The sequence below is a fragment of the Heloderma suspectum genome, chromosome 1 (genome assembly GCF_057233095.1).
Source record: "Heloderma suspectum isolate Gila_16-S chromosome 1, 16-S_ref, whole genome shotgun sequence".
Classification (NCBI taxonomy): domain Eukaryota; kingdom Metazoa; phylum Chordata; class Lepidosauria; order Squamata; family Helodermatidae; genus Heloderma; species Heloderma suspectum.
The window spans coordinates 393,756,374-393,781,134 of record NC_139458.1 but is presented as its reverse complement, the minus strand read 5'-3'; the positions used below and the strand labels follow the sequence as shown (position 1 = coordinate 393,781,134).

Below are 24,761 nucleotides of genomic sequence, written 5' to 3'. Positions count from 1 at the left end.
TACTGTTTACAATTTTCTTTCTATATATCTCTGTGTGCATGCACATACCAACTAAGGATAACACTTCAAGCATCTACAGAAGTGAACTTTAGTCCATGAAAGCTTATGACACAATAAATCTATTAATGAGTCCCAAGTATCAGAAATCCATGACATTTTGTATTGTAAAAACCCCCCAAAGATTACTTACACACTGGTAGAACTGTCCACGCTGCCCTCCTGTCACAAAACGTTTTCCATCTGGATTCCAGGCCACACTTGTTAAACTATCTTCATGAGACTGACTCATCTTTGTCCTCAGCTCCCCTGTCTGTATGTGAAGTGTGTTTTTTTAATATAAATATAAAGGAATCTTTGATATTCTAAAATACACGAATACCAAAGTGTATGGAAAATTATGTATTAATATTTAATTAATATTATTAATATTTATTAATTCATATTTACTTAAATGTATATCCTGCCACATAACCTGAAAGGGTTCTCAGGGCAGCTTACAAATAAGTACGCCAACCATTACAATATCTATTGAATAATGAAGTTTTCAATAACATATTCAGTAAATTGATAATATAGGTCAGACAAAGACAAGCCACTCCACCTCTCAAAGGTCTGCTGAAGCAAGTGTCTTAACTGATGTCCAGAAGGAGAGGACGGAAATAGCTTGTTGGTGACTCTAAGCAAGGTCACTACTAATCATGCTCTTCATCCCCACCTACCAACAAGAAAGGGACTCCAGGGTGTCTCCTGATAATCTTAACATAGGGGGAGCTGGTAAGGGAAAAGGTAACTAGGGCCCAGGCCATTTAGGGCTGAAAGACCTTGAAATTGTACTCAGAAACAAATCAGGAGACAGCACAGTGTTTAAGCACCAGTGTGATGAGCTCTCTTCAAGCTTATTCCCAAAATTAACTGGGAAGCTACACTTTGAACAAAGGAGCCCCATGGATTCCATGGTACAGTAGTCCAGCCTGAAAGTTATTAAGGGAACAATCATATGACCCCTAGACATTGTGTGAGGGGCCACAGGATACTGAGAATTCCCCCCTCCAAGGTCAGAGACAGCGCTCTGATCTTGGAAGGGTGAGTCGGTGATCTGACCCCCCTCCCACTCGTAGCTGGCGTGGGAAGAACCATGCCGACTGCCCTCCAAGGTTGGAAAAGTGACCTTGGAGAAGGGGAAAAGGAGGAGTTTTGGTGGGCAGAGAGGGGAGGAGACTGGAGAGGCCAGGATATGAGCTATCCTGAGGTCTCCCCAGCCTCTGAAGCGCAGTTGCTAGATGGACAAAAAAGCCTGTCTAGCACAAAATGCAGGGCAGGAGGATGGGAAAGTGAAAATCGCCTCCACCACTCCTCCCACCCTGTACTGAATGATCAGAACCCTCCAAATTTCTGCATTTACATCAGAAGAACCTTTCAAAGGAAGAACAATTAAGGTTGTTTTTCCAAGTGTTTTAGCTGAACCAAAAAGGTCCCTGAGAAAAGGAGCTAATTATATTTGTGTATTACACAGCGTGGGGTAACATGACCCAAGACTAAAAGCAGCTACTGGTGCCACTGAATGTAACTGGTGGCATCACTGGAATACTACTGGTAATAAAGAGCAAACAGTAATTAACTGTTCTGTGTAGGTAACTGCAGTTTGTTCACAGATTTCAATCTCTGAACCAAATACAACGTATAGCAAAGGATTCCCCTTCACAAATATCAAATACCCCATTATCATTCCTGCGACTCCACTACTGAATAGGATATGCTGACACTGAACTTTCATATCTCATATTGTATTTCAGAAACTTTCATATTAATAACCCTTACTTGTACATTCCAGAGCCAAAGCTCAGAGCAGTCATCTGGGCCACAGGCAACAAGATAGTTGTCATCTGGACTCCAAGCAATGTAGGAAACACCATATGCATGGCCTTCCAATGTCTTGAGCAGTTTCAGCTGGTGTGTATCCTTTAAAAAAATAAAATATTAATAGTCTGGATATCTGGGTTGTTGGTAAGATTTGCACACAGTTTTAAGCAGTTACCTTTGAAGTCTAATCTCTACCCACCTCTTCCCCAAGCAGTTTCACAAAGCAACAGATCAAGGATTAGAATTTAGAGACTCCTTGTTCTCAGTTCCTCTTATCTTAGGCCGAACACATACTTACCCCTGCCTACTTGACAGAACACAAGTCTGGGAAACACTACACCATGGCAAACCAAAGAAGAGGTAAGGTATAGAAACTGCCTCCCTATTCAAGTTCACAAGCTTTCTTTAAAATTAATTCATGAAAAGCAAGATACTCTCATAATGGCAGTAGGATTTCAAAAAGGCAATAGTGTAATAAAGAGAAGAAGCAGTAGGATATGGAATATGGACTAGCAAATTTAAGCAGCCACTCCCTGACATGACAAAGAAGGACACATTCAATTTGTCTGATCAGCAGAATTACAAAGGGGGAAGAAAGAAGTAGTTTTAGGAGTAAAATGTTACTTAACTGCACCAAGGCAGCAGAGGAACAAGAAAATTTTCAGACATTCTAGTAGCAATTAAGGATTAGATTAGAATATTTATGAAAGCCAAAGAATTTCTCAACACATATTACAGTTCTGTTTAATGCAGGGTCTCACTTGAACTGGCCAAAAGTAAAACTGTATCACTCTTGTAACGGCTGATCTTTAGCTGATAAATACACTGAGAATTAAAAATTGCATACAAAACTTTGCTCAGTAACAGTTCTGAAAATCTGCATCTCAGAAATGTAGCTCAGATACAAACTGTAATACCAAAATCAACAGAAAGGTATTATGTCTCAAATTCCTCTCTCCATACTGGTGTCAAAAGATATTTAAAACGCTGTTCTCAATCCATCAGAATTATACGACTTGATAAAAATCATCATCTGGGATACAAATAACCTAGGGTACCTAAATGCTTGATAGTTGCGACCATTCCAAGAATTATACAATGATTAACAGTCAAATGCAAACCACACATTTACAGAAAAGTCATGTCCTCTGTTTTATACCTTTTTCAGCCTCAAAGAACTTTACCTAATTTTAACATTATATTACTCTAGTTACTTCACAGGTAAGCTAGCCATTAGCAAAAAGCAATTGATCCACATATGATGAAAGAATAAAGAGGAAATATTAAGGAAGGGGCGGACAAATTAAGTTTTTGAATATCACAAGATTCAAAAGAGAGCCACATTACAGGGCAAGAACAACGTCCACCCAGGACCATTGGCCAATTTCGTCTGGGAGAATATCCCTTCCCAACCTCCAATATGCTCTCACCTAACTTTTGAAATTATAAAAGAATGCCATAAGCAACAGAACTCTCATTCTAACAGACTTAATTTCCAATGCAATCCTCTCCATGAGTAAGTCAGAGTATTGAACAAGAGAACATAGATTGACACACAAAATGGATGCAAGTAGAAATATACCAAGATGTTTAAGGAAAACATGTAGTAAACTTTTTTTTATGTAGTAAACTAAAAAAAATTAAAGCTGATTGGCTCAGGAGTGAGAACACTCCTGCCACATAGATTTACACACTTACTGGATCAACCTGCCATATAATAACAGTGGTATCCTTGGATCCTGTTGCTAGTTTAGTGCCATCATTGGAGAACTTGCAGAACCACACTTCATTACAGTGCTCTGTAAGTATCTGCTGTGTGTAACATGGGAACTGTTTCCTAAAAAATATAAACATAGAAATTACCGTGTAGCAAAATCAAAGCTATTCTACTTGATCAAGCATGGATGGTGGTCATATTAACATCAGGCAAGTCAATGCTTACAAAAGGGAGGAGGAATTTACAGATATACTCCATCCAATTTCTTATCTCTGTACTACCATCTTCGTTTTTTGTCATACTGGCTCACTTTTGCATATGAAGACTATGCGAAACACTGGCCATGATCCAAAGAAGATTGTACCTGTGTCCATACAGCCAAGAGACGTTTGGACTTGTGCTGTTTGAATTCTAGACTCCAATGCTGCAAGACAAACTACTTTTGAAACTGAGCAGATTTTCAAAAAGAATTTGTGAAATGGCATGGCAGTCTGCTATTCAAAGTTGAGCCTCCCTGGCCTCACAGAAGCCCCTGAGTGCATCTAAAAGGAGCTCTTCCGGATCGCGCCCATGAAAATATGAAGACAAATACGGCCCAGCCTTGAGTGCTATTAGTCACACAATAACCCAGTTCGCACATCATGGCGGCAATCCCTGGGCTGTTTAACCCAGAAATTGCAGGGATGAGTGGAGTGCGTGAGCCACACATGCGTCTTTTCTGCTGTTAATTAACAACCCATGAACACCCCTTTCCTGGGTTGTATTGTGATGTGTGAACCCAGAAACTATTGGTTAAACAACCCAGAGTTAACCCAACAATTACCACTAGTTTATTGTTGGGTTAACTCTGGGTTATTTAACCCATAAAGAACCCAGAATTTCCAGGTTTACAAATCATGAAACAACCCAGGAATGGGGTGCTCCTGGATTGTTAATTAAAAACAAACGATGAGCATGCAGCAGGCGCACTCCACTCGTCCCAGCGATTCCTGGGTTAAACAAACTGGGTCAATATTTCATTTTTATGATTTTTAGGACATATGGGAAAGGATTCTTAAATATATAAACAAACAAGTATGTCAGGATGTCTTGTCCTGAAAGCTACATTTCTATCATCTTGCCATCTGATATTAGAACTCATTATTGCAATCCTGCACACAGCTAAGCTGCTTAAATCTCACTAAATTCAATGGGATTTAACATTACTATGTGTAGAATTCACATTCTACCCAACCCAAGCTACCATCCTTCTTTTGCAACAAATTTGCCATCTTAGGCTGCAATCCTATACACAGTTAACTAGAAGTAAGTCCCATTGAACTCAAGGGGGCATACCTCCAAGAGACATATACAGGACTGTACTGCTAGTACCAAAATCAAAATCACGAAGAACAATTCCTGCAAATGGAAAATTTATCAAAGATTCTGAACTATTTTGGACCAATATGTGGCTTACAAGAGTCTTATGCTTGATGAAAGATGATATAAAGACTGTTTCTCACTTCACCTTGTTTGTTACAGTGTTTCTAAATTGACGGTTCAAGTACCTGGACAACAAATATTTCCCAAACGTATTTGTAAAATGTGCAAAATCATTAAATACATCAGCTGGGTGAAAATCCCCCCCACACACACACATGCTACTTACTCAAATTTATAAAAATAATATACAAATCCTTCACAAGAGAATAATTGCATTAAAGAATTTGGTGACATCAGAAGGCACTGCAACTGCCCTTAAAAATTAAGTGATTCTCTTACCTATTGCAAACATGGTCTATGAGGAGCGATACAGAATCTAGATTATTATCTAGTTTGGTATTGTGATAGAGGCACCGATCCCGTTGTAGCTCCACAGCCTGACGCAGTAGATTCTGCAGACGCCTTGGGGGCAGCATCACTGATGGTGGTAGGTAAGCTTCAATAAATTAAAAGGGTGTTTCAGTGCAATAATTTAATATTGAATTTGAACCGTTTTTAAGCAACAACAGGAGATATGAAATCCAGTGTTCCTTTATCTGACTGGATTAGATCTAATTTAAGCTAAAAAATACCAATAACTTTGGGACATTACTAAAATCCTCCCATGTTATCCTTAGCTCATCCCTGGCTTTAATGTCAAGCAAAAGATTTATGCCAATACAATTATTAGGAAACTGTCCCGTTACTACAAACTGTGTGACTAGTTCCTATGTCCCAGCAAAGACAATGCCAAGGTACTTTATTTGGTGTAAATGATATAGAGGTCAAACATAGGTAACAGCAGAGAGTGAGCAAAACCCAACCTAGCACGAAATCCAAGCTAGCGCAAGTGGACTCTTGCTTGTGAAGCAGGACTTTCCCCTCCTCCCCCGGCCCAAATCTGATCTAGAGGGTCCCTCAGCCCTCCAGAGCAGATTTTGAGGGCATGCAGAGGGTTGCATAGGGGAGGGGGAATCACCCAATTCCCTGTTCCACTCACATAAGCTGTTCCATTGTTGGGAGGGATTAACTAGATACCACCCTGTCAGTTCTACCTTGTCATTATCCAGAATTATGCTGCCATTGTTACTAACAATACTTATATCATTCTGAATTTGTCCCTTTAAATATACTGGAATTTTATAGACTGATAGACATTGTCTGTCCACTGGAAACTAAGATTTTTCTTACTCTGGAGCTTGTCCAAAAGTTTGGATCTGGAAGTTGTTCCTTTCCCTTCCCATTCTGCTTTTGCACGCAGGTCTTCTGCATGACTACACATCAGATACCTGTTTGCATATTGAAAAGAAACAAATGAATTAAATATTTTGGAAATATGGAAATTCCCCAACTTAAACAGTATTTGAACCAAACAGCTTCCAATTATTCTTCTCTGGCCCAAGAAAGGGAGATGGACTTAGTAGGCAAGCTATTAAGACAGGACTTTGAATTTTTAGAAGGCTTTATGATGTAAACTCGTGTCTAATTAACTTATCAAAAGATACTGCGTACATACAGTCAGGGCCAGAAATATTGGAACAAGGATAAGTGTTTTGGCAGTTGGCCTCTGTATACCACCACATTGAAGTTGAAAGGAAACACACCCAGATGGGAGCCAAGTCAGGACTTTCAGCTGTAATTCAAGGGGTGTGACAAAAGTGGGGCACTAACCATTCAGGAAGAACAGCCAGTGGCATACACACACACCCATCATTGGTGGCTCATAAGTAATGGAACAAACCAACATAATTTCAAACTTAAGGATTGCCTTTAATACCTGGATGAAAATCCTTTGCAATGACTGCCTGAAGTCTGGAACCCATGGACATGACCAAATGCTGAGTTTCCTCCCTCGAGATGCTTTGCCAGGCCTTCACTGCAGCTGCCTTCAGCTGCTGCTTGTTTGTGGGTCTTTCTGCCTTTAGTCTTGTCTTCAGTAAGCGAAAAGCATGCTCTATTGGGTGGAGATCAGGTGACTGACTTGGCCATTGAAGAACATCCCACTACTTTGCCTGGAAAAACTCTTGGGTAGCTTTTGCTGTATGTTTTGGGTCATTATCCATCCGCTATATGAAGCGGCGTCCTATCAGTTTGGCAGCATTTGGCTGAATCTGAGCAGAAAGTATAGCCCTATACACTTCAGAATTCATCCTGCTGCTTTTATCAGCAGTCAGGTCATCAATAAACACCAGTGACCCAGTTCCATTGGCAGCCATACATGCCCATGCCATAACACTGCCTCTACCATGTTTGACAGATGATGTGGTATGCTTTGGATCATGAGCTGTTCCTTTCCTTCTCTGTACTTTTCTCTTCCCATCATTCTGGGACAAGTTAATCTTGGTTTCATCAGTCCAAAGAATCTTATTCCAGAACTGGGCAGGCTTTTTTAGGTGTTTGCTGGCAAAGGCTAATCTAGCCTGTCTGTTCTTGAGCATTACCAGTGGTTTGCACCTTGTTGTGAAGCCTCTGTATTTACATTCATAAAGCAGTCTCTTGACTGTAGATGTTGACAATGACATGCCTACCTCCGCAAGAGCGTTCTTGTCCTGGCTAGATGTTGCGAAAGGGTTCCTCTTCACCATGAGCAGAATTCTGCGGTCATCCACTTTAGTTGTCTTCCATGGTCTTCCAGGCCTTTTGCTGTTGCTGAGCTTGCCAGTTAATTCCTTCTTTTTCAGGATGTTCCAAACTGTTGTGTTGGCCACTCCCACTGTTTTTGCTATCTCTCTGATGGGTTTATGTTGTTTCCTCAGCCTAATGATGGCCTCCTTCACTCGCATGGACACCTCTTTGGACCTCATGTTGGGAGTTCCAGTGAACAGCTACCAAATTCAAATGTAACACTCAGAACCACCTCTAGGCCTTTTCTCTGCTTGATTGGTCATGGGGTACCCAGGAAACAGGCCACACCTGGCCATGCAGCTGCTTGTCAGCCATTCGTTCCATTACTTATGAGCAACCAACGATGGGGGTATTTGTATGCCACTGGCTGTACTTCCTGGATGGTTAGTGCCCCACTTTTGTCACACCCCTTGAATTACAGCTGAAAGTCCTGACTTCACTCCCATCTGGGTGTGTTTCCTTTCAACTTCAGTGTGGTGGTGTGCAGAGGCCAACTGCCAAAACAGTTATCCTTGTTCCAATATTTCTGGCCCTGACTGTATGCAATCAGTTGGGAGTAAACAGAAGACCCGTGAGAACCCATGAGAGCCAGTGTGGCATAGTGAATAGAGTGTTGGACTAGTAGTCAGGAGATCTGGGTTCTAGTCCCCACTTGGCCATGGAAGCCCACTGGGTGACTTTGGGCCAGTCACAGACTCTCAGCCCAACGCACCTCACAGGGTTGTTGTGAGAATAACATGGAGGAGGAGGATTGTGTAAGCCGCCTTGGGTTCCTTCAGGAGGAAAAAAGACGGGATACAAATGTAATAAAATAAAACAAATAAAATAAAAAACTCAAGAACATGATATTGAAACTGCTATACATATTGATGAAAAACTCCGAAACAGCGTGAAGTCCAATTCTGATCAGTAACTGATCAGTTTAGACTTCTCTTTTTGATCCTTGCTTTTTCCCCCTTGAAAAGTGTGGAGATGAGAGGACAAAAGTATACCGAGGTCATGGGTTCTGCGAGGGTTGTTTAACCCTTGCATAACCCATGGCCCCCAAGTTCAGATGACACTACAAGCTGCAGTTGTGGCTTGAATATTCAAAATGGCCACCAACACAACCCACAGTGGCTTAAATAAGCCATGGTGGGCTGTTCAATCATGCAAACTGGCCCTTTCCGTTGTGTCTTTTAGACTGTAAGGTTGAGGGCAGGGACTCATTATTAATCTTTGTAAGCCGCTCTGAGAGCATTTTTCGGCTGAAGAACAAAGTAAAAAATACTGCTAATAATAATAGTAATTGTAATAATAATAATCTTGTCCCACTTTGACAATGGGAGTTTTGCCAGATGCATTTTTATTTGAAGTTATGCGGGAACTGCTGTAACTACGTTCCCGCCAGCCATTCTGCCTCCAGGTACTCCATTTCATCTCTCGTTCCCCTCCCCACAGTTTTTCATTTCTTTTCTTCTTGGTCAGTCTGCATTCTATAGCCACTGTGCATGCTTTGTCTTCACTGGGCTGTTCAAGTCTCTCCCTACCCCCCATTTTGAATTTTTTCTAATGGTTTTTTGTTACACTTCTGCAAAAGCCTGCCAAGCATCCTCCTTGTGCATGGCTGATTCTGTTTTGGCTACATGACGATCTACACCTGAGAGAATGAATATGCTATTAGTACAAAAGATAGTATGAAGTCATTCATCAAATTTCAGGCCTCTATTTTAAAAATCCCTAGGAAATGCTAGCGGTCTCAAAATTTACAGTGCAATCCTATCAATGTCTGTTCAAAAGTAAGTCTCACTGAGTTCAATGGGATATAATCTCAGGTAAGTGTGTATAGGACTGCAACCTAAAGCACTTACCCACTGAGGATGTGAATGCGTTCTGTGTTGTATTTCAGTGGTGTCAACTCACAACGCAGAACTTGAAGTGCCTCCAGAACCTTACCATCCTCCAGATATTCTAGATACTTTTGCTGCAGCAGCAAAAACTTCATCCTCTGACATGACAGAAAGCAGCAGGTCAGGTGGGGAGAAAAGGCTGACTGAAATTTCAGAAAACATTTAAGCCTAAACAAAAGAGTATACACCATTCCACTTTGCCCTTTTGAAATACAAATATGTATGTTTTCATACAAATATGTATGGTACAGGAAATGTTTTGAACAGCCTTTTATTATTGGCAAGATATACCGATTCATTATCGGTATATAATATTAATCGAAAATTAATAGAAGTCATCCAAATGCAAGACTACATTCGTGCATAATGTAAGTAATGAATTATCTTTTCTATCTTCCTCCAGTTTTTATTTGGAGTACCCAAGCCCGATAATATTTTAAATATTTATATCACATTTTTACAGGCAAATAGCCTCAACAAAGCAGCTTAAAATATAACCAAAACTAATATAAATGCATGTTAAAATAATATCAAAGACAATCATAAAACCAATTTTAAAAATACAACTTAAGACAACAGCATTAAAAACATCCTAATCCAGACCAGCAAAGATAGCAAACAGAGCAGTAACAGTTTTCAAACTTTTAAAATCAACCCTTTGCTAGGGATGGTATCTCAACCATATATATAAATTTCAAATAAGTATTCTAGGTACTGAACACCAGACTAGCAGGATCAGCTAACTAGATCTACATTGGACATGGAGGACCTCCAATGTAATATATAAAAGGAGATACTACAACATGGCAAAATAAGATACAGTAACAGGCTTAACTTGAATTATGTATTTTTCAATTTAATCTCCAAGGAAAGCAAAGAATATTAGCTCTCTGCATTTAGTGCTCACTTAACATGGGGAGGAAGTTAATGCAGGCAATCAGAGGCAATGTGACCTTCAGACATTTTAAATGTTAGACCTCTCATTAATAGCCATGACCAAATATTAACATATCCATGGATACAAGGTAAGGGGAAGGGGGAGGAAAATATTTAGCACTAGTTGGTGAAAGATCATATGGCAGTAGTGCTTTTTTAATAACATAGCACCATCAAAAAACATGGCATTGTACATAGTAGCAAGTAAAAAGAGACAGGTCCCCGGCCCAAGGAGATAACAATCCAGTTTTTACAGAGGGAAAACAATAGAAGGAGGAACGGCAAAAGGAGATAAGGATACCGGGGGATGTATATGCACAAATGCAATTACATATACTTAGATTCTGTTTTCACTGGGGATGAGAACTCATTTCTGAATTCATTATTACTTTTTAAAAAATTGTTAGAAACAATTTGTTACAGGTAGTTTCTTCTTGTTCGGTGCTTTGTTTACACCTCTCTGATTATGCCACAATGGCTGTTGCAGTATGAGAGATCCCATGCTTCTGTTAGAAAAAGTCATAAAATTCAAGAGTATCGATTGTTCTGAATTTTAAAATAAAACAAAGCAAAATTTATCTAGAAAACCAACAATGTAATTTGCTAATGTTCTCAGTTTCTGAAGCTATCAATTGCATCCTACTAGTAATTAAATACAAAAAATGAGATAATGACATCAGTTTCTGCTTCAAATCTGCAAGCAATCAGAATGCCACGAGATACAAAATATTTGCATGTTTGAGCAAAGCTAGCTACTATCTTCCTTATTTTGGTGGAACAAAAACCACAAACATCAGCCCTTCCACTCCCACAGTGTTTACACTGTGGCTCTTGGTGATGAAATTGCACAACTTTATGTAAGAGGGTTTTTTTTTAAAGTTACTGAATCATTAAAAACAAAAAGGCATCTCCTTACATAATTTTCTCTCTGAGAACAGCACAATAAATATACCCATTGCATTAGAAACATTATTGTTAGCTTTGAGTCTTAGATAATTTTCTCTAAAACAATAATATCCAGAATTACAGTTAAATTCAACAACAGGACTTCCCCTTGCTCTCCTTCTTGCAATCTGCTCCAGAGAGTCCTCCAACCCTTTGGAGCATATTTGGGATTTGTGCAGGGAGCTGAAGGGGCGGGGAAACCATTCTGCTAGCTGATGCCCAGCATTGGATCCAATGCTAAACTTGTTCCACAAACAAACTACTCTTTCTGATCATGGAAGGGTTGATGATCCAGCACAGGCTAATGCTCAAAGAAGGGTGAGGGGAGGCAACTTCTCTTGATTCCCTTTTCCTGCCAACTCTAATGTCATTCCAGTGTCCAGGTTTGGACAATTATGAGGGAGAAAAGAAGCCATCATGGCTTCTCCCCCCACCTCCATCCATTGCTTACATAATTACTGACACTACAGCGCAGGTTGGCGTGTCATCAGAGCCTGGCACATGGCGCAGCAGGGGTGGCCTAGTACCCACCCTACAACCCACAGCATGCAGTAGGGGTTGTAGGGTGGGTACACGGCCACCCCTACCTCACCACGCACTGGGTTCAGACAACATACCAACCCACGCTGCAGCGGGTAATTATGTGAACAACAAGCACTAGTGTTGCACGAGCAGGGGTGATGGCTTCTTTTCCCCCTGCAGTAGTCCGAACACCCCCAGCATGTCCTTCAAATCTCCAGAGTGGATTTTTCAGAAGCCCAGGGGGGAGATTAGAAAATAAAACCTGCGTCCTCCCCTTTTGTAAATTGGACTCCTCCGTGAGCATATATCGGCTTACTGAATCCCTGGACCCAACTCAATATCCATGAGAGCTGATTACTTGTCAAATTGGTGCGGCTTTTTAAACACCCCTCCCTTTCCCACACCAGGACTTAAAAAGTAAAGGAGCACCTTTAAAATGTGGATAGGGCATCATACTCCCCTCCCCCCAATAAGCATCAGTTCCTGTATAGAGGGAATGGCTTCCATGTGATGGGATAGCTCCAGCAGCTCTCATGTACAAGTTAGACCATACCACATGGCACCGTTCTTGAATTTACAGTTTTTAGGCAAACACAGACACACCCACTGACAAAAAACAAACACCAAATATCAAGGGCAAGGGAACCCTTGCTTCCATCTGTATGCAGTAAAAACCAACCAACCCATGCAGCTTCTCAAAAACCAAGCCAATTCTCTGCCTAAAATGGAAAAGAGCTAGTTATTTCAGTCACAGAGACAAGAGAAGAGTTTATTTTGAACCAGAGTCCATAGAATTACATCCTATTTCAATGCAATGTACAACTAACATGTACAGAGTGCCTCTGACCACTGAGTAATCATAAGCAGCCTCCAGATCTCTGGGATCAAGGATAGTATCTTCCAGGTTGGAGGAATGGCTATCAGTCCACACAGGTTGGAGTCCTCCCATTTCTCTCTTTAGAATGTTCTCTGATAAACAGTCAGTCATAACAGGCTCATAAGAAAGCCAGGTATTACAAAGCTAGCTGCAAAATTAGGTGCCTTGCTTTCCACCACTGAGAAACCATAGCCAGAACTGGGTTGGGTAGGAGAGCTTTATCACCCTATACTCTACACGCACAGTCACCTAAATGTTTAAGTAATTTCACAAAGCATTATTCCTTCCCTCCACAAAGTCAAACTCAATTCAAACCAATATCCCCTTCCTCCAAGACACCCATTTAAATTCGTTATTTCCAGGTTTTGTACAGCCCCTAGCAGTTTTAGACACTTTATAAATAATAACAAAGACCAACATACATAGGAGAACTCAATTAGGAAAGTTATTTATTTATTTGGTGCCATTCATGTACATGGCACTTTACAAAGAGAGAGAAGACAGGTCCTGCCCAAAAGTATTACAATCTCAAAAATGACACAAGGAAATAACAAAGGGAAGGGAGTGGAGAAACAGGTGCACAAGGGAAGAACATTACATTTTTGCAATTATGTGTGCAAATGATTTCATTTGAAAAATAATTTCAATCTTTTTCATCAATGTGGGAATGGGGGGTTGGGGTGTCTGGCTGCTCAGTTAAGCAGCACTACACAGGGCAGGGGAACAGGGTCCAAAAGCCAGTCTGAGAGAAGGTCTAGAGTGCCATCAAATTCAGGCAAGGGGAAAAGAAGTATAAGAGAGCCACAGAATTACTTGGGCTAAAATTACCCCAATCAGCAGCTAGCATACTAGCCACAAAGCCTGGGCTAGTAAAAGGTTTAGACAAAAGTGCAGGTTATATAAAATTAGGGAGCAATCCTATGTCCCCTTGATTGCTCTGTTTCCTAGCTCCAAGCTGGGAGCCAGGAAACCATACTCCCCACCCCCTCCCCCTCACAGCCGGCATGGAGAGAACCATGCCAGCTACCTCTCCGCACTCACAAAGCAGAGCATGGAGATGGGGAAAAGCAGGTGTTCTCAGCAGCAGGGTGGGGAGGAGAGTGGGGTAGCAGCCATATAAGAAATCCTATGGCCGCCCCAGCCTCCTTCTCTCCCCGTCCCAGAGCCTCCGCTAGATGGGCAAAAATGCCCATCTAGGTTAAATGAAGAGCAGGAGGCGCTTGCATAGGATACTCATAAGCATCCGAGTTCAGAGGATTACAAGTACCCAGGGCACATCCCATAAGATTGCACCCTTAATGTTTTTTAAAAAATCAATATGAGCATGTTAGAATTTACACATTCATAAGCACTTAAAATTAAATCCATCACCTTCTTTTACATAAAAGAAGAAACAAACAAAAATATAACTTCCGAGGTCAAAATAGTAAATTTAATACAATAGGTCCTATACAGTGTATATTGTGCAAACGATGAATATTTAGATTAACTACAGCTGCAACATTTAGTGAATAAATTAGGTTAATTAAAAAACAACATTCTGACAGACTAAAAAGGTGCTCTACTCCCAGTTATTCGCTCAACAGTTTTACAAATTGTGGGCATTTTTAATACAAGTATTTATTAAAATACTACCGATGGCAAGTGCCATCTTAAGAGAGGCACTCCCTTCCATGTGAATGAGAATAGCAATGCCTTTCAGAAGATGCCTGTTGAAATTCATACGTTATCACCTAAAATAAAAAAAAGTTTACTTTAGAACTGTTTTTGTCTCCCCTGTGTTTTTCTAAGTTTATACAGATTCAATTAACTGATCAACTAAAACATGTACAATTGACTAAGATTTCTTTAAATCAGGTCACTGTCCTACTGTCTAGTGAAGATCCTGGATGTTTAGCTTCCATTTCAGGGAGAAGACACAGTACTGCCCAAAAGCTACCAGCCTTTGTTCCAGAACATTCCAGGCACTACCTCTTCAAATAAATGCTCTTGCTTAGTATCCTTGCATGTGTACAAAGACAGCCACACAGATCTTTAATTTCACAACGACTCTCATGACTGTAGGCAGATATAAATTCTGTAGTGGAAAAGTCATGGTAGCTATGTGACCAGAGGTTTGGATTTTGCTCCTAAGTAGTATAAAAGGTTTGTTTAGTTGCAAGCTAATGTGTTTAAATTGTTAAAGCAATCAATTTGTATATACATTTATTTAGAAAAAATGTGAATTAGAAAACAGGAAACTAATGCTATGATTTAAATTCAAGTCCATCAACTGTGACTACGCCAGAGGGCCTTGTATGGCTGCATTCCAAAGAAAGGCAGCAGCTGATGTCATCACATGACTCATTCTATAGACTCCCTTCCCCTGCTTGGGTACTGGTTTGAGAGAGTTGCAGATTAGTCTGAAGAACCAAACCAAAGTAAATGATACAGTTGTCCTTAATTTTTAAATGTAGCTACCCAGATCAGACGTTCTATGATTGTTTCATGATTCTGTTTCTTAATTTCCATGTACATTATTTTTCAGTATGTATTTTATATTTTTTATTCTGTATCTTTGTAGTCAGTAGACCATAAATAATAACTACTACTAGAACTACTACGAATTGTATTTTGCCCTTCTCCCTCCCACCCCAAGCCTTTGATTGGGAATGGGGGTGGGACAAGAGCTTTACCTTTCAGCCGATAAGGGTAAAATCTCCCCTGCTCAATATTAAATCTTTGAGATCTAGTGTGGTCAAACTGCCTCTAGTTCGCATGCATTCAACAGCCAACCGTTCAAAACCACATAGTACAATGTTTCTCATGTGATTGCTTACTTGAAACTTTTCTCAATCTTCCTTCATCTAATATATCTAGATCCTTAATACTATTACATTTATACCTGGTTAACTATTTAATGGAACTCTATTTCGAATTCTTGAATTTGCATAGAATATCTACACCAAGTGGTTTCACATTCTATATTTAAAAATTAAGAGTTCTTGAAGGTTGCACAGCTGTTCTTTTGGCAGGCTATTCTACATGCTGCATATCTCTTCTATTTTGGAGGGCTATTCTATATTTTCCAGAAGCGATTTGCACACAAGCAGAATAGATTCCTGTATCCTCTGGATAATGGATTTTGTATTCTAAGATTAACTTAAATGAAGTCTTAATAAGAAACCGTATTTAAACATGTTTCCCACACAAGCAGCACCACTTGAAAGTCAGTTGCTGCATAAGAGCTGTCTAATAAAGGAAAAAGAGCCTATCTCCTGGAAAAGCCAATAAATTGAAGGTGCAGCCCAAAGAAACAAAGCACTATACAGAAAAAAGGACAAAACCTGAATAAAATTTGCAGCACATGTGATGCTGCAGAGCAGTTAGAAGAGAGATGAATAGGAAAACGCTCACCCCAACCCTTTAGGCATGGGTACGTCCCCTTTCAGGGGAGGGATTAGCAGCAGCCCCTGGCTAAAATTCTAGAAGTTTCCAAAGACACTCTCTGCAGGCACAAATTCCCTCAATTTGACTGCATAGAGACCATAGGGAAAAGGGGAAATCAGGACTGCTTCACACATGATGTCATCTGAGTGTATGATGCAGAGCTGTAGCCATGCAGAAGGGTAACATTCTTATTTTATTATTGCAGTCCAATTAATGGAGTTGGATCCAAGTAGTCTACGTGAAAATCCAGATCGGGCACGGTTACATTATATGGTTTGGGACAAGCCATTAGTTCCCCACGGTAAAACCATAGATAGTAGTGATCAACCTCAGGGACCTACATATTGTACAATACTTATACAACCTTTTATGTGTACAATACAAATGGATAATTCTTCCTTATCTACTATGACATTTTCTCAGATTCCAACTGCCATTTAGTGATTCAAGATGAATGACTGCTATAACCAAACAAACCAGGCAGTTAATAAACCCCTTTCAGTTAATCTTCCCCATCAATACAGAAGATGTACTTGGGCCTATATGGATGACTATTTATAAGCTCTACCCACACCCATCCTAGCTGATTAATTCTAGATTCCAAATCCATATACTGTCCCATCTCTTTTCTTCCCTTTTAGAGATATTTGTTGAACAAGTGGTCATCCAGCTACTACAGATATGTGGAGCCTCAGTTTTTCTGGAGTCCCAACCAATCCACCAGTCAGCCTGGGTATGATATCAAAACTAAAGTTGCAGCCTTGGGTAATAAACTCTGCTTAAAGGGTGATAAGGGAAATGGAACCTTATTGAACTTGCTAGACCTTTCTGTCACCTTTGATACCGGTCATCATTGGTAACACAACAATGGTAAGCATTCTATTGTCCTGCTCAAATGGTAGGTTTTTGTGTGTGTGTTTTAAATAAAGGAGAGAGCACAGAGGATGGTAATAACAGTACTAGTTATCACATTAAAAGTTTTATTAGGGATCACCAATATGCTCTACCTCATATTCACCTCATTCAAGTCCTGAAATCTTATTGTTCTCTTGGTATATGGCCATGACTAAAAATGTAGACATGCAGTATACCTCTGGATACCAGATACTGGGGGCATACAATAGGGGAAGATTGTTGTCTTCATGCCCCTAATTGTTGGCTGCCCAGAGGAATCGAGTTGGCCGCTGTTGGAAACTAAATGGTGGCCTGAAAGACCCTTGGTCTGATCTGGCAGGACAGCTTTTAATGTTCTTATAAAACTGGATGCTAGCAAGCCAAATGAAACTGAATTCACTTAAGACCGTAATGACCACTATTGGAAAATACTGCAAATGAGATTTGGGGGGGGGGGGGGCAGGGGAGAGACAAAGAAAGAGACCTCACTGATAGCATTCAGTCTCCCTTGGTAACTTAGACCCAGAGCCTGGTGTGCTTAGATCATCATTGTGCTGGATTCCTAAACTTGTTTATTTATTTAGGATTAATTCCTCATCCCAACCTAAAGGTTACAATGGAATACTTTCACTAATGTCATCTAATGAGGAGGCTATGGTTCCATTTACACGGTTGTGATGGGTTCTACTTGGGATTCCTCTTGCCTGTTAAGAATCATTTACTCATAGAGATCACAAGCAGACTGCCCCCTAATGGAGCTGGGTCTCCTAGAGACCAATGAATGTACCTGTATGATACATACAGCTTAAAACATGTCTTAAAAGGCAGAACATGTGATGTGGACTCTGAATATCTTACGCCAGTACTATGTGCCAGAAGTCACTAAAGCTGTAAAACTATGCATACTTACTTGCGATTAAGCCCATTGGGTTTAGTGGGACCTACTTCTAAGTAAACATGATCATGCTATACAGACCTAAACAGCCTGAGCCCAACATGCTTGATATTTTCTTTCCAAAGCCACATAATGATCCAAATGGTCAACTGACCACAGCCTTTTAATGCTACCTTTTTGTGCACCATAAGGACAGTTTGGATATACAGAAGACTTCTCTGTGATTGACCCAACTGGAGGATTTCTTTCTTGAGAATCTACCACACCCGAGACCTAAGCACCTTTTCAAAGTTTTATGATTTTTAAGAAGTCTGTTAGCTTTTGATACTACGTTAGTTGGGGGTATGCAGGAAGAGATATTACATCACCCATTATTTGGCGTGGGGGTGGGAGTATGATGTTGCATATTTTAAAATTATCTGCCCTTAGTCTTCTGGGTGGGATAGGCTACAAATATATATGAAAGAAAAAAAGAATTTAGCTTCTAAATATTGCTTTTCAAAGAGATTTGACGATGCAGACCTCTTTCTTCCTGTATTGATTCTTATTTTGGTCCACAAGGAACTATATTTTTTGATTGTTTAAAGGAATGCACAGCTGGAAAAACATTCAAATTCATAGGTACTTCTATCAACATTTTTAGACACCTGGTTTATAAGAGACATCTCAGAGTATGCCTCCATAGGTCTTTTAAAATGTTTCTATTTATTTTTATTAATTTCATGTACATTAGTTGAATAGATAATCAGGAATAATGTTTTGATCTATTTCAGATAGTTCTACATGGAAGGCAACAACAGCTTGTCTGAACCTAGCTCGCTACAACTTTCCAAAATAGGACTTTACAGATAGGAATGCTAAAAACAACATCTTTTGCACTCTACAGCTTTTCCCTTGTGTCGCCTGAGATTTATTTACATATACAGCAAATATATTAAAAAGCAATCAAAGTGGTGTTTGAATACAAGTCATATAATCCCCAGTCAGCACAGCCAACAACATCTGGGAACCCGTGGTTGGGAAAGGCTACAACATTAAATACGCAAAAAGAATGCCAATCCACACTGAACTGACTAAATGTTATGACTACATTCTACCTTCTGCAGAAAATAGAAAATGGCATTTTAGATGCTGAGCATGCTCAACAGCATCAACTTCAATACGTTAACAGTTAAAAGTGTAATACGTTTACCTCCAAAGAAATTATGTACTGCCAATTTCTATTATTGGTCCCAACATGACCTTTGCACCTTTTATAGCATTTGTTTCTGTTGTGTTTGGGTATACTACCCAAAAATAAGTATTTTAAACATTTTAAATTATGAGGTTTGTGTTTATTGTTGTATTTTAATTTTTGATTTTTTAAGGGCACAATCTTATGGGGATAGGTGGCTGCCTCCGAACTCGGAGGCGACCGCCTATCCAATGCAGGGCAGGAGAAGCGCAGAGGGGATCGTTCCCTCCACGCTTCTCCTGCCCTGCATTTGTGGCTAGACAGCTGATTTCGGCTGTCTAGCTGCAGGAAGGCAGAGCGGGGAAGGAGGCTGCCCGACGACACATGGGATGTGTTGTAATGGCATTTCCTCCCTCCCTGCCCCAGAAAGCCCCATTGCAGCCACTCCACACTCCTCTTGTGAGCACGGAGCACAGGGCTTTTCTGTGCTGCCTGCGAGGCAGTGCGGAAGGTGAGGAAGGTCGGTTCTCCAGGAACCGACCTCGAAGCGTGGGCTCCGAGGTCGGTTCCCGGAAAATAAGATATCCTATGGCAATCTAGCTGCTGACTAGCGGTCATAGGATTGCTCCCTAAACCCCTTAGAGCGCAATCCTATGGCCGCTAGACAGTGGCTAGATGGCCGTAGGATTGGTCGGTTTCTGAGAACCAACCTTGGAGCCCACACTCTGAGGTTGGTTCCTGGAGAACCGACTCTCTATCCCCTCCCCCATCGCCTCATAGGTGGTGTGGATAGTCCCCACACTCCGTGCTCGGAAGAGCAGCACAGAGCGGGGCAAAAGGGGGTGTTCCTGGGGGTGGAGTGTTTGTAAGTGCCAGTATGATACTTCCTATGTGTCGTCTGGCCTCCCCACCTGCTCCGACATCCTGTGGCTAGACAGCTGAAATCGGCCATCTAGCCACAAATGCAGGGCGGCTGGAGCACAGAGGAGATGAGTTCAGAGGTGGCCGTCTATCCGCATAGGATTGCTCCCTTAGAATTTTTTTTAGACATATTAGCAGTATATACAGTGATTAAATAAATAAATAAATAAATAATAAGAGTGTCATATTGGCTGTCATATAAGTAGTAACAGATCTACTTGTTTGAGAGGAAAGGTTTGGTCATGGTTAGACTTTGACCTGAGTAAAAGAACATACAGATACTTTCAGGCAGCAACTGAAGTTTGACAAAACATGTGTTTTTCCACACTTCACTTCCTGCCTGGTGGAGGAGCAGAGGGGGAACAGAGAACAGGAAAAATATTCTTTTGACAATAAATAAATCAACCAGAAGAAAGCCAAGTAGACATCAGCTGATTCCTCATTGTTTTTATAGTCACTTCAGAAGCAATGCCATATTTTCCACTTGAATTAGAGGAAAAAACACCACTGTAATGATAGGGCAGCAGAAAGCATGCAAAAAATATAGCACGGAAGGGAAAAAGAGGTGTCCAAAAGCATTTCATGCCCCCTTTAATTCAACACAAAATATTTCCACAATTCTGTGTGCGTGTGCACAAATTACACTTACAATGTATATATTTAAGCTGAAAGATCTCAATGAATTGATCACAAGACTGGTCTGCTTTAATTAAAAACTATAGATAATGACCCAAGTTCTAGGCAGCTATACAGATGCAGAAGTTAACTGAAAAGAGAATAGTATTGCTTTCAAACAGTGACTGCATTTCAGTGACATTTAATATATCACCTTTTCACAGTGACCATGCATCATGCCCCTAGACTACCCATACAAAATGATTTCACTGAAGACCAGATTAAAGCATTTAACTGAAAACTGTACACATTCACATTTCTTGGCTGCAAATTAAACAATATACAAAAGATCTGTGTAGTCCACACTGCCGCAGCAAGATTTTCAAACATAGATATGCATGGCACTAAGCACTAGCCTTAATATTTTAGGCTTTTAATTTCAGATATTACCTAGGGGCAGGAAACAGGGGTTAGCATTACTGCTGGAATGAGTTTTTAAATAAGTGGCATGCATATCCCAACTAAATCCAAGGAACACACACACACTACTACAATTATTCCAAACTATATCCAAAACAGTTCAAGAGTCTCTCTTACCACAATTGCATGAGGAGAGTGCACTAAAGGCTTAAGTTCATTCAGGTCGTTCTCAGCCTATAAGATGCCATTTAAAAATGAGAGAGAAAGAAAAGGAAAAAGAGATAAGCCAAGGATTGGGAAATACACCACACAACCTATACATTCGCAGCCCAGACCTGTGAAAGTTTACTCAGAATTAAGTCACCGGGTTCAATGGATTTATACTCAAGTAACTTTACATAGGATTGCAGCCCTAATTATAAATAGGCAGTCCTCTGACTCTTTCATTACCTTATCCCATTCTCCTTCCATGACATGATTGCGGAACTTGGTAGCAGAAGGATGTTCTAAACGACATCCTGACTCTTGCATGAGAAGATCAACAGTCTGACTGCAGGAGAGAGTACAATATTAAAAAATAGCTGACCAATCTTATTCTTACAGAGACGCCATAATCCAAACTATTTTTTAAAAAAACAACACTGTTTCAACTTATGATACAAATTTGGAACATCTCATAATACATTCTGGCAGCTCAGGATATAGACAGCTCCAAACTTAAGCCCATAAGATCCAGAAGTTATATACAGATTATAAACTTCACTCCACTCAAATACAAAGGCATCTTAATATGGCTCCGTAAAAATAAGTTTTGAGCAGCAAGTTGGTCATACAAAAAACACAGCAGCTGACATTAGATCTATCCACTGGAGTTAAATAACTGATGCACTGATCACTACGTTATTCCCCACCGACATATTCCCTGCCTTCATGTCAATTGTCCATTAGGTTGGGTACTTGGTAAAGTAAGCCAGTCTATTACGCCTACAACCCTCCCCTACCACTTTTTAAACTAAAAATAGTACATTTACTATGGTGTGGTCTATGAACAGTCACGAGTTGTCACCTGCTGCTGTAAACTTGCCTTGTGTCAGTGGTGTGCTTATTTGTGTACTAAATTAATTAAAACCAATCCATTCCCACAATAACACATGCTCCCAACAGACAAGGGTCCTTAGTTTTCCAAGGCCACTATATATCTCTATAAAGATATAGGCACGCACACACACCTCATAAAGTCTCAATATTCATCTAGCTGTCATTACGTTGTATTATCTCAGGTTTGTTTTGTTAACCCCAATTGCTGATGCCCTGTATTTATTTGCTTTTCACCCTCCCCCATCCCAGCTGTATGACTATTACTCAGCTCAAAGTACTGCAGTGCTGCAAGTTACAGAAGAGTCAACACATCTGACATTAATTTTTTAAGTACATAGGTATATTTGAAGGCTATATTATAGTTATATCCAGACCATATTTTAACATATTTTCAATACAAACTAGCCAAATATAGACTTGACAGCCAGAAGCCTATCTATATGTTGATTTATTCTTTTCATCTAACACACTGGTGTTTTAGACCCACCTAGACAAAGAGATTTCCATACACTATTGTGTTCAAAATGCCTTTTTATCTGTTCCCTCTTTATACCGATTCACCTTTAATGATACGTTGTTGGGCCTCTGTACTGTCACGGATGACAGAAGATCTACCTGTTCTCTCAGTAGGAAGTTCACACTGGACTAGGCCTGAAAAATAGGCCCCATGGTCTCACTGCCTCCATCCCTTCATTCACTGGATTTATCTCCTCCCCCACATCTCTTCTCTCTCTCCAATATTAAACTGCGACAGGATAATCTGTGACAGAAATTGCCCCTCCCTGGAGTAATGTGGATCAACACACATATACACAAAAAGTGTTGGCTTCTCTCCCTCGGGCATACAATGGGTCCTAAAATAAACAAGTCTGCCAGGGCTATTATTCCCATCAGCACAAGCCTAGATCCATATAGTGTCCTCCTCCACCGCACACCAACATTTTATCCGACTTTGCTTGAGCTATAATAATAGACTAGACATTTAACAAGAGAAGTGTCAACCACCTCACCCCAAGATTTGGGTCTCCCCCAAGAATGAGCTCCTACGAATTGGGGCGGGGGGAGGCGACAGGTTTCTGGGGATAGGAGAACAAAAAAAGGTCGGTAATCTTATCCTGCGGGGTCGATCCCTCCCCTCTCCTCCCCTCCGAAGATTCAGCCCTACAAATTGTTGCGGGGGGACGGATCGTAGTCCTCGGCTTGCCCCACTTACTTGAGGCCCAGCCCGTGAAGGTGCTGCCCGATGAGCCGTATCACGTCCTCATCGGACTGCGATAGCCGCTTCTTCTTCTTCAGGGCGCTGCCACCGACGCCGACACCGCTGCCTCCCCCCATCTCGGCGGCGGACCCCCCGGGGGCCGGGACCCCGTTGTTGACACTCGGCCCGCCGCCGCCCCCGCCGCCGTTGTTGGCCGACGGCAGCAACCCGTTGGCGTGAGCCAGTTGCTCCCCGGCGGTCGAGCCCGACGAGGCCTCGCCGTTTTGGGCGCTGAGGCAGCCCAGCTCCGGACCCTGCGACGACGACGGCGGCGGCTGTTGCTGCTGACCCCCTCCTGCCCCGTTGGCCTGCATGGCGCTGCTGGTGGTGCTGCCGCTGGCTCTGAGGGGGTTGGCAGCAAGAGGGGCGAGCCCGGCGGAGAGCGAGGGGGACGGGGACGAGGTGAGGCCTGCTCTGCCCGAGGAAGCCCCGGGCTCTCCTGCTCCCTCCGCCGCCGCCGCCGCCGGGGAGGCCCGCGCTTTCTTCCGCGGTGGCGGGGAGGCTCCGCCGGTGTCCGAGTCGGAGGAGGAGGAAGCGGAGGCCAGAGTTTCCTCGCCGAGAGCGGCCGTGGTGGGAAGCCGGGGGGGGGAGGGAGCGAGGAAGGGGAGGCGGGGGTAGGGTGGGATGGGGGGAGGTGGCGGGGTAAGGAGCGGGGGGGACTGTCCCTCTCCCCGGGGGTCCCTCACACGACGGCAGCGGCAGCCGCCACCCGCTCTAGGGTCCCGCCAGCTAATGCTGCCCGAAACACCCCCCGCGCCTGGCAGCCCCGGGCGCCCGGCCCGCTCCTCTCCACTAGCTGCTGGGTTTGTGGCTTCTCTGCCTAGCTGCAGCCTAATGGAGTCCGGGCCGGGACGTCACAGGAAATTCCTATACTGCCCCCTACACTCACTTCCGCCGCCGCCTGGGGTAGACTCTGGGGTGTGGAGGGGAGAGGGGCAGCCGCCAGCCAGTGGCGAGGGGGGCTCCGGACGGTCTCCACAGCACCACCCTCTGGGCGGGCGCAGACCCCGACTCGGGGGGGCTTTTGTCATAACCCCGGCCTCCCTGCGCGTGGGTCTGTGCGCGCGGCTGGCTGGCTGGCTGGCTATGATTCCATCTTGCATAGCTCATATGCCCATATAGGGAAAGGCTGTAGGTAGAGGTAAATACACCCGCAGTACCTGGCTGTTCCTAAATGGCACATATAAAAGAGGACGGTGATTGTGTTGTTGGCCAGCTGTTTCGA

At 41.9% G+C, this 24,761-nt stretch overlaps 1 protein-coding gene across 4 annotated transcripts in view; it reads right to left on the bottom strand.

Annotated features, from left to right (window-relative positions):
* The window catches only part of WDR26 (WD repeat domain 26), a 39,427-nt gene extending 15,017 nt beyond the window's left edge, over positions 1 to 24,410 (bottom strand). Inside the window, exons 1-9 of one of the 4 annotated variants that reach the window (XR_014786916.1) lie at positions 23,492 to 24,318; positions 21,631 to 21,730; positions 21,358 to 21,414; positions 9,514 to 9,650; positions 6,230 to 6,327; positions 5,339 to 5,495; positions 3,559 to 3,697; positions 1,819 to 1,959; positions 191 to 310 (exon numbers count right to left, since the gene is read on the bottom strand). Coding sequence is in view for 2 of the 4 variants with exons in the window: in XM_084828666.1 (XP_084684792.1) it covers positions 191 to 310; positions 1,819 to 1,959; positions 3,559 to 3,697; positions 5,339 to 5,495; positions 6,230 to 6,327; positions 9,514 to 9,695; positions 21,358 to 21,414; positions 21,631 to 21,730; positions 23,492 to 23,850 (1,353 nt within the window). In the remaining 2 variants the exon portion in view is untranslated. Of the gene's footprint in view, positions 1 to 190; positions 311 to 1,818; positions 1,960 to 3,558; positions 3,698 to 5,338; positions 5,496 to 6,229; positions 6,328 to 9,513; positions 9,696 to 21,357; positions 21,415 to 21,630; positions 21,731 to 23,491 lie in introns of all 4 variants that reach the window. The other 3 variants (XR_014786915.1, XM_084828665.1, XM_084828666.1) reach the window with 3 other exon arrangements.
* Between the last annotated feature and the right edge of the window lie 351 nt (positions 24,411 to 24,761).